Raw genomic sequence first — 20330 nt, forward strand, 5'->3', positions numbered from 1 at the left:
TAAAGATAAAGCATGTGAATGCATTACAAAACAGATTACGCTTCCCTTAACCCTGTATAACCACCTCGAATAAATGACGACAACCTCCGAACAATCATTGGGGTGACTGTAGGAATTATTTCCCTGGATATTTAGGTGGAAACAAAACTATGATTTTAAAAGTGTTTTTACAATATACGAAGTAAATATGTAGAGAAATTTGTCTATGTAAAAAAATACTTTTGAAAAACATTTTTGCCCTCCAAATACCTCCTCAATAATTAATGCGTTGGAGCTTTGTGTTCATACTAGCTATCAATAGCTTTAGACTCTGTTCATTTTCGGTTATTTCTTCCTTTCTTCATCTTCGGTTATTTCTTCCTTTCCTGTGTCTCCTTTTCTTCTCTATTATCCTGGTACGCGTCTTGGTTTGCTTGGTGGACATTAATTCCCACGAAGATCTCCTGGGAAAAGGTATCTGAATTGGATAGAAGAAGATACATGGACAAGATTCTGTGGAATTTGAGTCTTATCTACCACTGTCGTCTATAGAAACACATACAAGATGAAGTTCAGAATGGACAGCAGATCGTCTGCTCCTCTGTTGTGGATTTCACTTCTTTCCTATGCTTCTGTTCTGCTCACATGCCACTCATCTTCCTCAGACCATCCCAATGTCAGACATTCTTCTGTCAGTTTTTTCTCGGCTTTGTCGAATTCCCATGATTCTCTTTCTGGTTATTAATCATGTCTTCTGATAATGCAGACTTACATAGTCTACACCGGCAACACCAAGACTGATGAGGCGTCTGCATTGTCCCAGTATACAAGCTTCCTGCTCAAAGTCTCTGACAGGTACTGTCAATCCACTAAAAACTTGAAATTTCTAGGTCACACCTATGACTTCAGCTATAAAGCTTAAATATTTTCTGTGGCCAGCATCTTAAAAGCTTAAACTTTTAAATGTACAAAGATAGATTAATTTCGTTATCGTTTTTCATGCTTCTCTTTCATCCCAAAGACGAGTTCAACACCTTAGTCGATGCATGGATGATTTTATTTCTATATCGGACCATAAATTACTTTCATTAAATTTGCCTGATAAGATTAAGAAGCATGATTGCGTGTTACATTAAATATGAAACTATTAAGTACGAAGTTCAGTGTCCCCTGTAATGTTACAGATTTAAAATTGAACATGAAGCTTAAATTTTCAATTTGTATCCGTACTTTCAGCGATGGTGTGCCTAAGTCAGTTCTCCATTACTACAAGCGGAGTTTCAGTGGCTTTGTTGCGAAGCTAACAGAGAAAGAAGCAGAAACAATGTCGAGTGAGAAAGAGGACTATTTATTTATCTTCTTTCATGACTTACTCGATCTATCTTCGATTCTGTGTTGTTCACCCAGAAAACTCACAATGCAGGACTTGATGGTGTGGTCTCTGTGTTCCCTAATCGAAAGAGACAACTCCACACAACAAGGTCATGGGATTTCATTGGCCTCCCACTGAACGCGCAGAGAGCCACGACCGAAAGTGATATCATCGTTGGAGTTCTCGACTCTGGAATCTGGCCAGAATCCGAAAGCTTCAATGACAAAGGATTAGGTCCGCCACCTAAGAAATGGAAGGGCACATGTCAATCCTCGTCTAACTTCACTTGCAACAAGTATATTCTCATGCACATGCACAATGTATTTAGTTTTACTAAACTTCAAGTACAATTGTCAGGGTGCTACTAGAGACAGATCTTATTCATATTATACAGCACACACCATTTAACAGATTTTGTTGTCGTTGCAGTAAAATCATTGGGGCAAAGTATTACAGATCTGATGGATCATTTGGTGGTGAAGAGAAGTCTCCAAGAGACAATGATGGCCATGGGACTCATATATCATCCACTGTAGCAGGGAACCCAGTGAGCCAGGCAAGCATGTTAGGGCTGGCAGCAGGAACGGCAAGAGGAGGCGCTATATCAGCACGCATTGCCGTCTACAAAGTTTGCTGGTTGGATGGCTGTAATGATGCAGACATTCTGGCAGCCTTTGATGATGCCATTGCGGATGGGGTGGATATACTATCAGCTTCTCTTGGAGGGCCTAATGACCAGAATTATTTCAGGGATGGACTAGCTATTGGAGCTTTTCATGCTATGAGAAATGGAATATTGACGGTCACTTCTGCGGGGAACTCTGGACCAAAACCAGGATCACTCGCAAATTTTTCACCTTGGTCCATTTCCGTGGCTGCCAGCACCATTGATAGGAAGTTCCTTACCAAGGTTGGATTAGGTGATAACAGGACATTTGAGGTAATTTTAATTAGCACCCATACATCAAGTTTCAACTGGGAAAAAAAATCTAACAATTTTTCTCAAGTTTAATGATATCCTTGTTTAATGTGTAGGGAATTTCAGTAAATACATTTGACCTTAAGGAACAACAGTATCCTATAATTTATGGAGGAGACGCACCAAATACTAAAGCAGGAATTGATGGACTTTCATCTAGGTGACAAAGCCTTGAATCCTTCGCGAAAAGGCATGAGGCATAGTGATTTATTTTTGTTCATGGTAATAAAGTGCAGGTTTTGCAATGAAGGTTCATTGGATCCAAATTTGGCCAAAGGTAAAATTGTTCTGTGTGAAGGTAGAAGCAAAGCAGAAGGTGCCTTCGTGGCTAAAGCTGTTGGTGCACTTACACAAGGTCAGAATTCCAGAGACTATGGCTGGTCTTTCCCCCTACCTGCTTCGTACATTGACTTGCAGGACGCCAATAGTATATTTGCCTACATTAATTCCACTAGGTATTAACCATGAGCTGAAGTTGCTGATATTTATTGACAATGTGATGTGAATAATACCTTTCTTTTTAACAGAATTCCTTTTCCAAACTTGCAGGAATCCAACTGCAACCATATTTAGAACCAATGAGGAAAATGATCCATTAGCCCCTATGGTGGCCTCTTTCTCTGCTAGGGGTCCTAACTATGTCTCCCCTGATATTCTCAAGGTACCTTGTTTGTGGCTGGCTAATCATCACTTTGTCACTTCAATATTTATAAAGATAGATTAGGGACTTATCTTTATTACAAATGTTCCCCTCTTTAGCCAGATTTAGTGGCTCCAGGAGTTGACATTCTTGCTGGCTGGTCTCCGAAAGGCTCTGTTTCCGAGATTGAAGGTGACAACAGAAGTTTGCAGTTCAACATAATCTCAGGAACATCCATGTCTTGCCCACATGTTTCTGGGGCTGCAGCTTACATTAAATCATTCCATCCTGAATGGTCTCCCTCCGCTATTCAATCAGCTTTGATGACCACTGGTAATAAATCTTCTATTCTTGCTTCTTTACACTATATTTGTCCACATGTTATCACAGGTGCTAAATAAGTCGTTTCAAATGGTAAACATATATCATGATATGTGTGTGGGTGGTTGCAGCGAGGCCATTGAGTCCTAGGATTAACCGAGATGCAGAGTTTGCATATGGAGCAGGTCAAATCGATCCTGCAAAGGCAGTGAACCCTGGTTTAGTATACGATGCTAGTGAAGTTGATTTTGTGAGATTCTTATGTGGACAAGGGTACAGCATAAAGACATTACAGCTTGTCACAGGGGATAATAGCAGCTGCTCTGTATCAGCTAAAGCAAGTGATCTAAACTACCCTTCCTTTGCTCTTCCAACCCCTGCCTCCAACGTCACCGTAAGTGGCAGTTTTAAAAGAACTGTCACGTATGTCGGGTCAGAAAAGTCCACATACAAAGCCACTGTGAGTGGTCCTCCGGGACTGAAAATCCAAGTGAACCCAAGTGTTCTTTCCTTCACTTCTAGTGGTGAAAAGCAGAGCTTTGTGGTAAGTGTTGAAGGAAGCTTGGAAGCATCGATAGTGTCAGCATCTTTACTTTGGAGTGATGGTAAGATCCAAGTGAGAAGCCCTATTGTTGTGTTTCATTCACCTCAATAGATCATTATGATTTTATTACTACTATTAAACGTTGAATAAATTGATGCCGAAGTTTAATCCAAGGTTTTGAAGAATCGAGCGGGATCATTATGATTTTATTGTATCGTTTTTTTTTTCAAATTGTTTGTTCTATTATACATAGTAGGATAAATAGATAGGAGTATAATTTAAAGTAATACATAAAAGGATAATAAATTATAAAAGTTAATTTTCCAACAGAAATAACAAATCTTGATAAGAAAAGAAACATAAAAGACATAGAGACAATTAAGTTGATTAATAATCATGCACTCGTTAGTTGAATAAATTGCCTTTATATTTTAAAAAAAAAAATTGGGACGATGACAACCAGCAGACGGGGCACTGGCTTGGTCTTGTTCAGGCCTTCCCTTTCCGTCTTCTTCGTTTTCTAACCTTTAGGTTGATAATTTAACCATTCAAATTTTAATTTTTCAAAATTATTATTAAAATGTTAAATTATAGTGCAAGTGACGATAACTTAGACAGGGGAAAAATGTTAAATTAGAAAAAAATAAAATAAAACTATCCTAAAGACTTCTAAAAATATTTTAAAATACGTTCTCTGCTTAAAATTTTAGTCAAGAGATAAAAGCATTTATCATTCATATGCCAACGCACAAATCAAGCTCTAAACCAGTCTAGAGGAGGCCACGATTATCACTCAACTTGGCTTGCCACTTGGACGTACGATTTCGTGCAATTTTATTTCCACCGACAAGATAAAACTATCAATATAATTTCTTCCACTTCAGTATCAAGCTTACATGTATATTGCTTTGAAAAATCAATATCATTACTGAAACGTTGGAATATGATATATAGGCGTAGATATAGAATTTCGAAGTGAAGGAATTAAACTTATATTTGACATGATGAAAAAAATAAAATTTTCAGAAAAATCTTCCAAGTCGTTGGAGGCTGGAAATGAGGATTGGATTTTAGCTTGACTTTTTAAAGCCGAAAAGCTATTTGACGCTCAAAATAATGTGTGGATTTAGCCTGACTTCGGGGGTAAATAACCTTTTGACCAAAAATCAAGTTAAAGCCAAAAATCATTTATAGTTACCAATATCCAGGGGTGTTTGGGTAGCATCAAAAGTGTTTCTAAAAAACATTTTTTCATAAATCGAAATATATTCCTTCACATATTTACTTTGTATATCGTAAAAGTTTTTTTTTAAATCATGCCCCCTTGATGTTTTTATTTCCAATTTCCTTATTTCTTTCTTTAATTTCTTTCTTTTTGCTATAATATCCAATGTCTTCTGTGCGCCGGGAATGAAAAATAAAAACAGAAAGTATTGAGTTAACGCAATTGTCTAGAATAAGCAAAATTTTCTCAAGTTAATATTAGCTAATAGCTGGTCAAGAACAAACCCGTTGTTGGCTTTGTATTCCGCGGTCCGCGCAATAGAGGAGGCGACGATGGTCACTCAACTTTCCTCGCCACTTGGACATAAGACTTCGTGCCGTCTTATTTCCCCCGACAAGAAGAAAGTTACAAGTCACCGTCTGATAATTAAGAATCAGAATTGACGAAAGAAGCCAACCACATTGTACGAGCAGTTAATCATCGCCACACAAGGTCCTCCGACCTTTCCACTACCTAAAACCATCAATATAATTTCCTACACTTCAGTATCAAGCTTACATGTATATTGCTTTGAAAAAATCAATATCATTACTGAAACGTGGCGCAGCAGATTTGTCGGAGCAGATTGCATGGGCAAATAATCATAGACTTGGCGGTCCATGCGTGAGAACGTTAGGATCGAAAACTTGGACTGAAATGTTACGTACGTTGGACATATCTCTGATAGTTAAGGTTCACCATGTGAATGCAATTCCAAATGACGAGGAACATTGGGTTAACCGTAGGAATCGTGTCCTTCTCAGTAATCAATAAGATGGAGCTCTCTATATTCATAGTTTCCGATGGCTTTGGTCATGTCTTCTTTTCTCGGGTAGACTTTTCTCCATGCACGTCCAAATCCTTTCACGACTTTATATCAATACGCGTTTTGGTTTCTTCATCTATACGCACATGCCACAAAGTTATATCATCGCTACTAGACGAACTTTAGAAATGGACGGCAGATCTTCTGCTGCTCCGGTGTTGATTTCACTTCTTAGCTTTGCTTCACTTTTACTGAAATGTCACTCTTCTTCCTTAGATGAACTCAAGATAAAGCATAACTAATACTCCTCTGGTCCTATTTATAGGACAGAGAGAGAAGATATTTTTTGATCTAATTTATAGGGCACTGAGAGGAATTTTTTATATGGATATACAATTTTATTTTTTTATTTATTATTGTATTGACTTTATTTATATGTGGTATAATATATATTAAATAGAGATAAAATTGAAAAGTTATTGAATTTTAAATGAGTTAATAACGTTTAAAGTTTTTCTTGGTTTGTGTAAAATATATTGGACGTGACTTATAAATAGGACTAGAAGAGTATCTTATATTATAGACCGGAGCAATTAATACTCTTTTGGTTCTATTTACAGGGAATTTTTAGCACGTTTTATGCAGATTAAGAAAAACTTTAAACTACACTAACCCTCTCTTGAAATATACTGTTCTATTTATAAGGTTCAAATTTGAAAAGAGATGTGATCTATTTTATAAGCTTCATTTTCAGACTTATCTTAATATTTAATGTTTTTTTTTATAATTTTGCCCTTAATTTTTATTCTCTCTCATTTATCATGCTTTTCTTGTCATATTTTTTGAAGCATTCTCTTTTATCATTTTTCTCATTTATTATAAGGGCATATTTGAAAGCAAAACTATATTTCTAACATATTTGTTGCTTTTAAGTAATTTTAACTAATAGTTTGATTATTCATAAATTAGTTATTTGAAGCTTATAATAAGGACAAGAAGAAGTATAGTAATTTTTCAATTTACCCTTATTTAATATATACAACTTTAAAAAAATAACTGTTTACATTATAATAAATGAAGAACAAAATAATACATTTATATTAAAAATTAAGTAAAATGACTTATAAATAAGATGAAGAAAAACCTTCAATCTATCTAATAAACATGGCGAGGGAACTATATATTTTCAGCTCAAACATTAAATACCGTAAAATTTGGCCTAGTCATAATAAATGCTATTGGAATTTATTCCAACGATGAAAGCCAGCTACTGCATCTAAAAAACACAGCATTTACATCCAACGTTCTCTTTTAATGCGTTCACGCTCCTTCACCTCACAAAACACAACGCTTCAAATATTTCCCAGACTATCCTCGACATGAAATGCAAGATATTTTATCATCTGTTCCTATTAATTTACGTACTTGGACATATGTAACTGACGGTAATCTCAGCCCTACTTGGGGGCCTTCGTTCTTTAACCTGGATTGCTTTGGAACCACTAGGCACGACAGCGAAAATCACCATTTTTACTGGTGAACAAGAACGCAGATGACAAGATACGAAAATCATTGCCAAATCGTGTCCCAATCAAGTATCAATTAAGAGAGCTGTACAATGATAGCTTCACTAGCTCCATGTTATTCAGCTTTGGCCATGTCTTCTCCCTCGTGTAGACTTTTCTTCCCCTCCACGGACGTATCAAATAAATCCTTTCTCTCGACTTTATCTTAACACGTGTTTTGCTTGATTGGTGGATACTATTCCTTACCAAAAGCTTCTTGGAAAAGTAAACTGATGAACTTGATAGAAGAAGAATATGCATGCATTTTCCAAGAATCTGTGGAATTTTAGTTTTCCTTGTTCTTCTATACAAACACACGTTGGTTAAGGTTGATAGGTCATTACTCCAAGACGAACTTCAGAAATGGACAGCAGATCCTCTGCTCCTCTGTTGTTGTTGATTTCACTTATTAGCTTTGCTTCTCTTCTGATCAAATGTCACTCTTCTTCCTCAGATGAACTCAAGGTCAAGCAAGTTTTTGTCGCTTTGTCTTGGCTTTTGAATTCAAATGATTCAGTTTCTGGTTATTAATTATGTCTTCCGATAATGCAGACTTACATTGTCTACACTGGGAACAGCAAGAGTGATGAAGATTCTGCCTTGTCACAGTACACAAGATTGCTGCAAAGGGCCTCTGAGAGGTAATATTACTCAACTTAAAAAACTAGAAATTTCTAGGTCTAACATATGATTCTATCTTACAAGCTGAAACTTCTAAAATGAACATACAAGGATAATTTATATATCCGACAGTAAATTACTTTCATCGAAGTTTCCTGATAAGATTAAGAAGAAAGATTGCGTGTTAAAATGAGTAAGATATTACTGTTTGAGAGAAAGAGGTTATGTAGGAAGTTCAGTGTACTCTGTAATCTTATAGATTGAAAATTGAATATGATGCTTAAATTCTCAATTTGTATCCGTAACTTCAGCGATGCTGTGCCCAAGTCACTTCTCCATCACTACAAACGGAGTTTCAATGGCTTTGTTGCGAAGCTAACAGAGAAAGAAGCAGAAACAATGTCAAGTGAGCAAGAAGACCATTTATACTTGCCTTCTTCATAACTTCCTTGCTCTGTCTTCGATTCAGAGTTATACGTTAACCCATAAAATTCACAATGCATATAGGCCTTGATGGGGTGGTCTCTGTGTTCCCTAATCGAATGAGACAACTCCACACAACAAGGTCTTGGGACTTCATTGGCTTCCCACAGAACGTGCAGAGAGCCACGACCGAAAGTGATGTCATCATTGGAGTTCTTGACACTGGAATCTGGCCGGAATCCGAGAGCTTCAGTGACAAAGGATTGGGTCCGCCCCCAAAGAAATGGAAGGGCACATGTCTTAACTTCACTTGCAACAGGTGTGGGTGTGTCTATTATTTATATATATATATATATATATATATATAATTCTCCTATACATGTACAAACTATCTAGTTTTAGTAAACTGCATGTCGAACCGTCAAATTGATAAAGATCATGTTATCCATACCAAGAGATTTTGCTGTCATTGCAGAAAAATCATTGGGGCAAAGTACTACAATTACGCTGGATCATTCGAAGGTGAAGAAATGTCTCAAAGAGACTATCATGGTCATGGGACTCATGTATCATCCACAGCAGCTGGGAACCCAGTTAGCCAGGCAAGCATGTTAGGGTTAGCACCAGGAACAGCAAGAGGGGGTGCTGTATCAGCACGCATTGCTGTCTATAAAGTTTGTTGGTCGCGTCGTTGTAATGATGCAGACATTCTCGCAGCTTTTGATGATGCCATTGCTGATGGGGTCGATATATTATCAGTTTCTCTTGGAGGGTTGAATGATAAGAATTATTTCAGAAATGCAATTGCCATTGGAGCTTTTCATGCTATGAGACGTGGAATTTTAACGGTAACTTCTGCTGGAAATTCAGGTCCAAGTCCCGGATCGCTTGGTAATTTTGAACCTTGGGCTATTTCTGTGGCCGCTAGCACCATCGACAGAAAGTTGGTTACAAAGGTTGGATTAGGTGACAACAGAACATTTGAGGTAGTTAATGTCAGCTAAAAGCCAGACATCAAGTTTTGTCCAAAAAAAAAAATTTGACACAATTTTTCTAATGTTTAATGAATGGCAATCTCCTTGTCCTATGTCTAGGGAGTTTCAATAAATACATTTGACCTGAACGAACAACAGTATCCTATAATTTACGGAGGAGACGCAACAAATACGAGAGGAGGCTTTGATGGATCTGCATCAAGGTGATAAAGCCTTGAAATCCTTTAGGAGAAGACGTGGGACATAATGATTTAGTGTTGTTCACGAGATACTGTTAAAAGTGCAGGTCTTGCAGTCGAGGTTCATTGGATCCAAATTTAGTTAAGGGTAAAATTGTCCTTTGTGAGGGAAGAAACAGAGCAGAAGGTGCCTTTGTGGCTGAAGCTGCTGGTGCCGTTGCACAAGGTCAGAATTCCAGAGACCATGGCTACTCTTTCCCCTTGCCCGCTTCGTACATTGACTTGGAGGACGCCAACAATATATTTGTCTACATTAATGCCACCAAGTATTAACCATTAGCTGAGGTTTCCGTTATCTATTAACCAAGTCACGTGAATAGCACCTTTTTTAATTAGAATTCCTTAACCAAACTTGCAGGAATGCGACTGCAACCATATTTAAAACTAACGAGGAAAAGGATTCATTGGCCCCTGTGGTAGTCTCTTTCTCCGCAAGGGGTCCTAGCCCTGTTTCCCCTGATATTCTCAAGGTCTCTTTTCTATGTCTGATCATCACTTAATCACTTCAATATACACATGTTACAGATTTTTTATGTTCATTACAAATGTCTCCCTTCTTCTTTAGCCGGATTTAGTGGCTCCGGGAGTCGAGATTCTCGCTGGTTGGTCTCCGAAAGGCTCTATTTCTAGGATTGAAGGCGACAACAGAAGTTTGCAGTTCAACATAATCTCAGGAACATCCATGTCTTGTCCACATGTTTCTGGGGCTGCAGCTTACGTTAAATCATTCCATCCTACATGGTCCCCTTCTGCTGTTCAATCGGCTTTGATGACCACTGGTAATCCATCTTCTGTCATTTGTTCACATTTAAGTTGTTGCAACGTAGAATTGCACAAAACCGAACAGATATCATGTTATGTGTTGTTGGTTGCAGCTAGACCGCTGAGTCCTTGGATTAACCGAGATGCAGAGTTTGCATATGGAGCCGGTCAAATCGATCCAATAAAGGCAATAAATCCTGGCTTAGTATACGATGCCGGTGAAAATAGATTTGTGAGATTCTTATGTGGACAAGGGTATAGCACAAGGACATTACAGCTTGTCACAGGGGATAATAGCAGCTGTTCTGTATCAGCTAAAGCTAGTGATCTCAACTATCCCTCCTTTGCTCTTCCAACCCCTCCCTCCAACGTCACTGTAAGTGGCATTTTTAAAAGAACTGTTACATATGTTGGGTCAGAAAAACCCACATATAAAGCCACTGTGATTAGTCCTCTGGGGCTGAAAATCCAAGTGAACCCAAGTGTTCTTTCATTCACTTCTTATGGTGAAAAGCAGAGCTTTGTGCTGAGTGTTGAGGGAAGCTTGGAAGCATCTGTAGTGTCGGCATCTTTGGTTTGGAGTGATGGCAAGATCCAAGTGAGAAGCCCTGTTGTTGTGTTCAATTCACCTCAGTAGATTATGCTATTGTCACTACTATCGAACGTTGAATAAATCGATGCAAGGAACAATACAAACAAGCTGATAAGGCCTATCTGTGCTACTACTAGATAGTAATATAGGATTACAAAAAATTCACAAATATATTAAATAGATTTGATCTCTTCGCCTTTTATATTCATTTATTCAATTATTTCATATTTGTCTGAACGAGGTTTTTTTTTTTTGGCTTCAAATTTTTCTGAGCAAGTTTAAATTGTAATAAAATGAGTATAATCTTCCTCTGTTTTCATCTGTAGGACAAAATTACTCTATTCTCATATGCCGATTGAACCGACTTAATTAATTTATATCGAGAATGCAACATTTATAGCAAGCCATTTCTTATATTAAATAGGAGAAAATTGAAAAAAAAAAATGTATCTATCTCAAATTTTATAATTTGTTTTATAAATGAAACAAATCACCCTCCAAATTTCTGGTCTAGAAATGGGAAGGGAAGGAGTAAAATGAAACAAATTTTTTGAAATACTATTTCTAATCCTTAATAAAAACTAGTTGGAGATTTTATTAATTAGAAATATAAAACCTCGATTTATTTTGATTCTCTCTCTTTTTTCTTTTAAAATATCCTTATTGATTATAATATGTTATCACCAAAAGGTATTCCAATACACATTATTAAAAATAATACTATCTCCGGTCTTTAATATAAGACCTCATTTGATTTTTATTTTGATTCTAAATATAAGATCCCAATTTACTTTGTCTCTTATATTTATGTATTTTTTTACAAGAAAGTCTTTCTAATAATAGTAGTTTTAGCCAATATACTTGATTGACAAGGATATTTTAGGAAAGACAACACCTATATATTACAAACAACTAACTTAACTTATTTCATTAATCTTTTTAAATTAGTCAACTAGTTCTTATAATTAGGATCGGAAGTAGTAATTTAAGGTCAACTTACATTTGTGATAAATTACTGACCGAACTAATTTTATTAATATATTTCAATCTAGTTTTTATATAAGGGGAGGTAGTAGTAATTTTATGTTATCACCAAAATGTTTTCTTTTTACTGCCACCCCTCTTCATTTCTCTTTTCCCCTCGTCATTTTTCTTTTCCTCTCTCTCTCTCTCATGTCCTCCGCAGCATCGTTCTCTCTCTCATTTCTTTTTTCATCATTACAGATTATTTTGATAAGTAAAACTATTTCTAATTACAAAATTTTCTTCATGAAAATCATTCTACTTAGTTAGATCTATCTAATGATAATAATTTTATATTGCTTGAAAAAAAAAATTTTAGTATAGAATTTTGAGTAAGTATTTAGTTTTGATGAGTGTGAACTATAATATTATGGATCTATTATAATAGATTATTTCTATCAGTTTGGATTTGTCCATTCGTTGATTTTAATATTTAAAAATTTAACCACATTATTGTAGATCTAACTAAGTAGAATGATTTTCATGAAGAAAATTTTATAATTAGAAGTAATTTTACTTAACAAAATGAATGTAATGATGGAGAAAGAAACTGGAGAGAGAACAATGCTGCGACAGACATGAAGAGAGTGGGAAAAGAAAAGTGAAAAACGTTCGGGATAAACTGAAGTTAAAAACCCTCTTTAAAACGAAAGAAACGACAGCTTGAAACCCTTTTTTAAATTTTTAAATATTTAAATCTTTAGAATAAAAATTAAGATGTTACGAATCATGCCTAATGAACTCTTTGGATGAAGCAAAGGTGAAGGGAAAGATCATTGTATGTGATAGGTTCTCAAAAGAGAGAGCAGGACTAGTGTCAGGGACGATCGGTGTTGTTCTTCTATTCATTTCATCAAAAGATGTGGCATCTGTGTTTGCTCTTCCCCTTACCTTGCTTACTCTAAAAGATGGCACAACCATAAGCTCCTACTTAAATTCAACAAGATACAGATTCATTAAACACCAAAGAAGAACATATATTCATATGAAATCTGGTTATTGTTAGTTCTGAGACTTTTTTCCCCCTTTATATATATGATTGGAGTAACCACTTTCTGGAGTAATCCAATAGCTAATATTTAAGAGTAATGAAGGCAGAGATTCTTTGTCCCCTTACATAGTTTCCTTTTCATCAAGGGGCCCAAATCCAATTATTCTTGACATTCTCAAGGTGGAGTCATCAAAATTGGATATAAATACTTGTTCTGGTTCTCTTCAATAATTTAGAATTATTTTGATCTTTATGTTGTTATAGCCCGATATAGCTGCTCCTGGAGCAGAAATCATAGCCACATGGCCTCCCATTTCTCCAGTTTCAAACGTGAAGGGCGACAAGAGAGTATCAAATTTCAATATAAGATCTGGGATTTCCATGGCTCGTCCTCATGTTGCTGCAGCAGCAGCTTATGTCAAATCATTTCATTCCCCATGGTCCCCAGGGGCAATTAAGTCTGCCTTAATGACCACTGGTAATTAATTCATCCATCAATATTAATTGGTTTCAGGATCTTTGCCAAGCTGCTCTTCCCCCCCCCCCCCAAGATATTATATTGCAGCCACTCCTATGAGTTCTATGCTCAACCCAGACGCTGAATTCGCATGTGGTGCTGGGCAGATTAATCCCATTAAGGCAGTGAGTCCTGGTTTAGTATATGACACCAGTGAATCAGATTATGTGAGATTCTTGTGTGGACAAGGTTACAAAACAAAATTTCTGCGATACATTATGGATGGTCACATCAATTGCAAGAAAACTAAGAATGAAACAGTGTGGGACCTCAATCTTCCATCATTCACTCTAAAGAGAAACATTTCAGTATCTTTTGGCAATTTGTTTCGTAGGACTTTTGTCGTTCTCATCAGTGGGTGAGAAGAAGTCATTCACGATTACAATTGAAGGAAGAATAAGTGTGGGAATAGTCTCAGCTTCTTTGATATGGGACGATGGTAATTTCCAAGTGAGAAGCCCTGTTGTGGTGTTTAGTACTTAGTGATGGCCATACATTGATCATCAAGCATCAATTGTACTAGGTGAAGAATGCACGTGTCACAAATACAGAATACTACTACATCACGACATATGTAGCTAAGTTTTTGTTATTCCTTTTAATATGCTTTGATCTGCTGGACCTTTAATTATTGGGCTTATACTATGTCCCCCAATGTATTTTTTTACTATTATCTTCTTCCACGTTAGCATCAAACTTGCACGTGTTTCTCTGGTCCTATTTATAGGATAGAGAGACAAGATAATTTTTTGGTCCTATTTATAAGATGTTGAGAAAAAAATTTTGTACGGATGTATAATTTTACCCATTATTTATTACTATATTAACTTTGTTTACATGCGGTTTAATATATATTAAATAGGGATAAAAATAAAATGTTGTTAAATTTTAAATAAAAATTAATGAAGTTCAAGATTTTTTTTGTAATTCGAACACGTGACTTATAAAAAAGATTGGAGGAATATATTGCTGTGTACTTCTAACTTCCAATAGCTTTAATTTGGTTATGTCTTCCTTTCTCGCATAGACTTTTCCCCATCCATGTGCAAACCCTTTTACATGACTTTATGTCAGTACGCGTTTTGATTCCTCCATATAAACAGTTATTAGTGAGTTTGACAACGGCTCAACCGATCAAATCATTTGGTCTGGCTCTGTTTTCAAAAACATTGCCCTTGATGAGTAAAATTTTTCAGGTGAACACTCTAATTTTCTTGTTCACGAATTGTCAAAATAACAGAAGTTATGACAACATTTATTCCATCTTTTAGATTCAGAAAAAATTACTGGGTGGTCCCAAAAAATGAATGTAATCAGTAAAAAAGTTTTGTAAGTAGTGAATGATGAATTGAGATTTTTTATAATTATATTCTTTTTTTTTTTAAGGATTTGATGATAGTGATTTTCCCTTAAATTTATGGAATAACATTACGTCACCTTTCACTTAGTGGCTTCAACAAATTTCAAACATAAATTTGTGTTTCAGCCTTTTTTGTTGCCCTTTATCAAGGGGAAAAAAAGCATTGAGTTAATGCAATTAACTCGGATTTATTCAAAATCACAACACCGATTCACAGTAAAATCTCAAACGATAGTCGAATCCTTCAGCTCCAACTTTCGTAAATAGACAAGATTCATGAACAAGAAGGACAAGTCCGCTTGTGTATATGGTATTAATCCTAGTTGGGAATTGTATATGTTTTATTCTCTATATACTATACTATAGGGATATTAGTTTAATTGTTAATGGAGGATAATTATAGTGTTTAAAAAAGGGATGATTAAGTCAAACCATTTTTAATAAAAATATGCTAAAATATTCAACAATATAATGTTGCAAAAATAATTTCTTTATCTTATTTATAAAAAATAAAAGTAAAATAAAATTTTTTATTCCTATGTATTTATCAAGTAAAAACACCATCTAATGAATTAGCGAAACATATACTACCTCCGGTCCTTAATATAAAACCCTGTTTGACTTTTAATTTGATTCTAAATATAAGATCCCAATCTACTTTGTCTCTCATATATATATATTTTTTCCAAAGTAGCCCTTCTAACAATAATAGTTCTAATTAATATACTTGATTAGTAACGATATTTTAGGAAAGACAACACCTATTTAGGATAAATAACTTGCTCAACTTACTTCTTTAATTTTCTCAAATTAGTCAACTGGCTTTTATAATTAAGATCAGAGTTAGTATACTAGTCAAAAACACGAATTGGTCAATTGGGTATGACATCGCCGGCATTATTGCTGCTGCTTGACCTTTGATTTATATCTTTCGGAGTCATTCATGAAACAGAAAACAACAGCCGAACCTTCCTTGAAAGTTGAAACACTACTCCACTGTCCTCGATAATTAATGATAATGGATATGTCTCACGGCACTGAATTAGTCATTCTTACGACTTTTCTGCAACTCGAATTTGGATGATCCAAGCCAAACATATATGAGAGAAGACTTCAAAATTCTTATGTTCACAAGGGAAGAAATCCATCTTGTGAAATATCAATGATGATGTCTGTGTCACGTACTTGTCCCACGTAATTAAAATAAATTGATATCTAATCAAATTCATTATCGAGAATTTAATGACACTATCACTAACAAGTTGCGATTCTTACACCTCAGAAACCATACCATGAAACGCAATTGTCTACACCAAACGTACGTCTCGCCCTGAGACATATATATAACAAAACTTCTTGAGTCTCCAGAGATACATAGCAAAACTTGAAGCTCTATCATTTCCATAACTAAATTTAAACATGTTTTCTCTAAGCACCTGCCATCTCCTCCTTTCTCTCTTTTGCGGTCTCCTTATTATTCAGACGCATTGCGATGATCCAAATGTACAATAATCTCTCCCTCTTTCTCTCGCCGTATCTGTCTGTCTGTCTGTCTGTCTGTCTGTGTTTGTTGATTATTTTACCTCAATTTTCTTTTCTAATTCACTGAAGTTTAAGAGTAAAATGCTTAAAATGTTTTCTCTCACATTCTGAAGATACGGACATACATCGTGTACATGGGGGATCATGCGAAGGAAATGAAAGACGTCGCAGAATTACATCACACGAGTATGGTTCAAAAAGTCCTTGGCAGGTTCTTAAACTGCGTCTTTAACTCATTGTATCTAACTGAATTGTAGCTTTATTCCTGGACCTATTAGCAAAAAGGGTTATTTGATGATCACTTTATAAGTTCAATTCTGTCTCTCTGATTGAAAGAAAGTCTCACGAGAAATTAACCATCCAAGTTGCTTTTGGTTCAGAAACTTTGCACCAGAAACTCTGCTGCACAGCTACAAGAAGAGTTTCAATGGATTTGCGGTGAGGTTAACACCAGAGCAAGCTGAAAGGATGGCCGGTATATATGGTTTAGATGTTTCTATTCTCTTCATTTATAACCTCGTCAAGCAGGTACAAGAGAGTATGTACTAAACATAATACCATGTTCACCAGAAATGGATGGGGTGATCTCTGTTTTCCTAAGCGAAAAGCACAAGCTCCAAACAACGCGGTCATGGGACTTCATAGGTTTTCCACAGCAAGTGAACAGAACAAGTGTGGAGAGTGACATCATTGTCGGAGTAATCGATACCGGAATTTGGCCCGAGTCAGATAGCTTCAACGACCGAGGATTTAGTTCACCACCAAGAAAATGGAAAGGCTCTTGCCAAAACATCACTTGCAATAAGTATACATCAATGTACTTTTGCTAAGTCAACAATATATATATAAAGGATTAAATTGAAGCGTGCATGTCATATATCACTCTCTCTCTCTCTCTCTCTATATGCAGCAAGATAATTGGAGCAAAATACTTTCGGGTGGATGTTACAGTTGGCGAAGATGATATTAAATCTCCAAGGGATTTGGATGGCCATGGCACTCACTGTGCCTCCACAGCTGCAGGAAACCTGGTTAGCTCAGCAAGTCTATATGGGCTGGGCTCGGGCACCGCGAGAGGGGGAGTACCATCAGCTCGCATTGCTGTGTACAAACCCTGTTGGTCATCAGGTTGTAATACAGCTGACATTCTGGCAGCATTTGACGAAGCAATCGCTGATGGCGTCGACATACTTTCTGTATCACTTGGCTATCAATCTGTGACACATCGTGACTTGTTTGGGGACGTGTACGCAATTGGATCTTTCCATGCAATGAAGAATGGAATTCTAACCTCAACTTCTGGCAACAACTTGGGTCCAAACCTTTCGACCACCACTAAAGCTGCTCCCTGGATGCTTTCTGTGGCTGCATCCACGATAGATAGAAAGTTCTTCACCAAGGTTCAATTGGGAAATGACATGGTTTTTGAGGTAACACTCATTTTCTTGGTTAATGATTTTTATAATTACTTTGAGAAATCAGTGAGAATGATTATATCTTAGATAACCCACTTTACATGCAGGGAATTTCGACGAACACCTTTGATCTCCAAAATAAAACTTACCCCTTGATTTACTCTGGAGATGCACCCAATATCACTGGTGGATTTAACAGTTCGATATCAAGGTATTATTGTTGTTGTTACTATTGTTACTATTTTTATATCATAGAATGTGATCTAATATATTGAAAGAAATGAAGAATTAGAATTATATCCTAATAATTAATTGCTGGATAGGTTTTGCATTGAAAACTCGTTGGATGAAGCGATGGTGAAGGGGAAAATCGTTTTGTGTGATAGGCTTCCAGATGATGCTACAGGACTAGTGTCTGGGGCGGTTGGGGTTGTGGTTCTGGCCAATTACCCAACAGATTCAGCATCTCGCTTTGCTTTTCCTCTTGCTCTCGCTATGCTTAATCTAAATGATGGCTTGCCCATTCTCTCTTACTTGTCTTCTTCAAGGTATAGGTCATCAGAGAGATCATATTATATTTGGTTCCTTTGCTCCTATTGATCAATAAATCTTCTTTGTTCAATGATCTACCAATTTCTGCAGCAATCCAACTGCTACTATATATAAGAGTAATGAAGGCAAAGATCCTTTCTCCCCTTACATAGCTTCCTTTTCTTCAAGGGGTCCAAACACAATTATTCCCAACATTCTCAAGGTAGGGTCGTCACAGCTAGCTAGTTGTAAATTTTGCTGCTAACCTTTTTTAGGTTCAATCAGTTATTGAAATGATTATTCTACTGTTTGTGTTGTTATAGCCTGATATAGCTGCCCCAGGAGTAGATATCATAGCCGCTTGGTCTCCCATTTCGCCTATTTCAGGTGTGAAAGGAGACAAGAGGGAGTCAAACTTCAATATAATATCAGGAACTTCCATGGCTTGCCCTCATGCTACTGCAGCAGCCATATATGTCAAGTCATTTCATCCCACTTGGTCTCCAGCAGCAATCAAGTCTGCCTTAATGACTACTGGTAATTACTTAATTAATTAATTAATCCACCTATGTCAACTTTGTAAAGTTTTCATAGAAGTTCTGGTTTTTCTTGTGTTTACTTGCTTCTTTTCCATGAACATCCATCCAAATATTGTAGCCACTCCAATGAGTTCCGCTCTCAACCCTGAAGCTGAATTTGCATATGGAGCTGGACAAATTAATCCCATCAAGGCTGTGACCCCTGGCTTGGTATATGATATCAGTGAATCTGATTGCGTGAGGTTTTTGTGTGGGCAAGGTTATAATGCGACAAACCTACGAATCATTACACAGGATGTCATCGACTGTGAGGAAACTAAGGTTGAAACAGTGTGGGACCTCAATCTCCCATCTTTTGCTCTTAAGAGAAACATCTCAGAACCTTTTGTCAGTGTGTTTCATAGAACTGTGACTAACGTTGGAGCAGCTACATCTAATATCAGGCCGAAGTGATTGTTCCTCCATCTTTGCTAACGTTAACCATCAAAGTGGCACCAGATGTTGTCTTTTTTCATCTGAGGGTGAGAAGAAGTCATTTACAGTTACAGTTGAAGGAACTATAAATGTGGGAATGATCTCCGCATCTTTGATTTGGGATGATGGCAATTTCCAAGTGAGAAGCCCCATGGTGGTTTATAGTATTGAGTGAGTGCCACACATGGATTGGCAAAATATAATTCTTTCTTGAATTTCCTATATATGAACGTGCTGCATAAAGTCGAGCGAATAAACACGCTCAATATATACTACTATTTGCTTAAAATGTCATTTTTTATTCTCCTGTATGTCTAAAGTAAAAATATGTTTAATTGTTGCTGGATGACTAGAGGCCCCTTGGATGCTTCCTTCAGTGCAATGAAAAAGGATGGTTATTAATTTATCATGTAGCATAATTTATATTTAGCCTGTTATATTAGCTGTGACAATTTATTCTCTTCAACAAGGTTATTTAAATTAGAGTATTTTATATTGATTATATGGTGGTTTTAATTAGATAGAAGTGTTTAATCAAGCAGAATTACTTAATCTGGTTTGGATTCATAGCTTTCCTTTCCTACAAAGGTGTCTCCTTTAAAAATCGAACTTGAGATCCGAAAGACTTTAGTAGAGCCTTATACTGTTATACCAACTCTTTGTTGGTAACATATTTGCTAATATTTTAATACTATCTTCGGTCTTTAATATAAAACCTTATTTGACTTTTATTTTATCCCAATCCATTTTGTCTCTCATATTTATGCATTTTTTCCAAGATAATCCTTCTAATAATAGTAGTTATAGCCAATATACTTAATTAGCAAAGATATTTGGGAAAGACAACACATATTTATCACAAAAAACTAACTTAAC

The 20330-nt window shown here is 36.2% G+C and overlaps 3 protein-coding genes and 1 pseudogene across 4 annotated transcripts; all 4 read left to right on the plus strand.

Moving 5' to 3' along the window:
• Positions 1 to 380: 380 nt before the first annotated feature.
• On the plus strand, positions 381 to 4051 carry LOC114753094 (cucumisin-like). 2 transcript variants are annotated; one of them, XM_028941758.1, is made up of 10 exons: positions 381 to 670; positions 746 to 834; positions 1216 to 1310; positions 1403 to 1646; positions 1781 to 2291; positions 2387 to 2490; positions 2567 to 2785; positions 2880 to 2991; positions 3090 to 3303; positions 3423 to 4051. In XM_028941758.1, exons 1-10 carry the CDS (start codon positions 545 to 547, stop codon positions 3944 to 3946), a joined length of 2238 nt encoding a protein of 745 aa, XP_028797591.1. In that variant the 5' UTR covers positions 381 to 544; the 3' UTR covers positions 3947 to 4051. The 2 variants fall into 2 exon arrangements, with proteins under 2 accessions (XP_028797591.1, XP_028797592.1); XM_028941759.1 differs by having other exon boundaries at positions 381 to 655.
• A 3552-nt stretch (positions 4052 to 7603) lies between these two features.
• LOC114753098 (cucumisin-like) lies at positions 7604 to 11262 on the plus strand. Its single transcript, XM_028941762.1, has 10 exons — positions 7604 to 7895; positions 7983 to 8071; positions 8363 to 8457; positions 8559 to 8793; positions 8950 to 9460; positions 9569 to 9672; positions 9756 to 9974; positions 10067 to 10178; positions 10274 to 10487; positions 10584 to 11262. The coding sequence occupies exons 1-10, from the start codon at positions 7794 to 7796 to the stop codon at positions 11105 to 11107; spliced, it is 2205 nt and encodes a 734-aa protein (XP_028797595.1). The 5' UTR covers positions 7604 to 7793; the 3' UTR covers positions 11108 to 11262.
• A 1559-nt stretch (positions 11263 to 12821) lies between these two features.
• LOC114753091 (cucumisin-like) lies at positions 12822 to 13955 on the plus strand. The gene is made up of 3 exons (XM_028941756.1): positions 12822 to 12863; positions 13341 to 13554; positions 13672 to 13955. The coding sequence occupies exons 1-3, from the start codon at positions 12822 to 12824 to the stop codon at positions 13953 to 13955; spliced, it is 540 nt and encodes a 179-aa protein (XP_028797589.1).
• A 2375-nt stretch (positions 13956 to 16330) lies between these two features.
• LOC114753092 (cucumisin-like) lies at positions 16331 to 19732 on the plus strand (annotated as a pseudogene).
• Positions 19733 to 20330: the final 598 nt, after the last annotated feature.

The sequence above is a fragment of the Neltuma alba genome, unplaced genomic scaffold, assembly GCF_004799145.2.
Source record: "Neltuma alba isolate B1F8T4 unplaced genomic scaffold, ASM479914v2 tig00007693_pilon, whole genome shotgun sequence".
In the NCBI taxonomy this organism is placed as follows: domain Eukaryota; kingdom Viridiplantae; phylum Streptophyta; class Magnoliopsida; order Fabales; family Fabaceae; genus Neltuma; species Neltuma alba.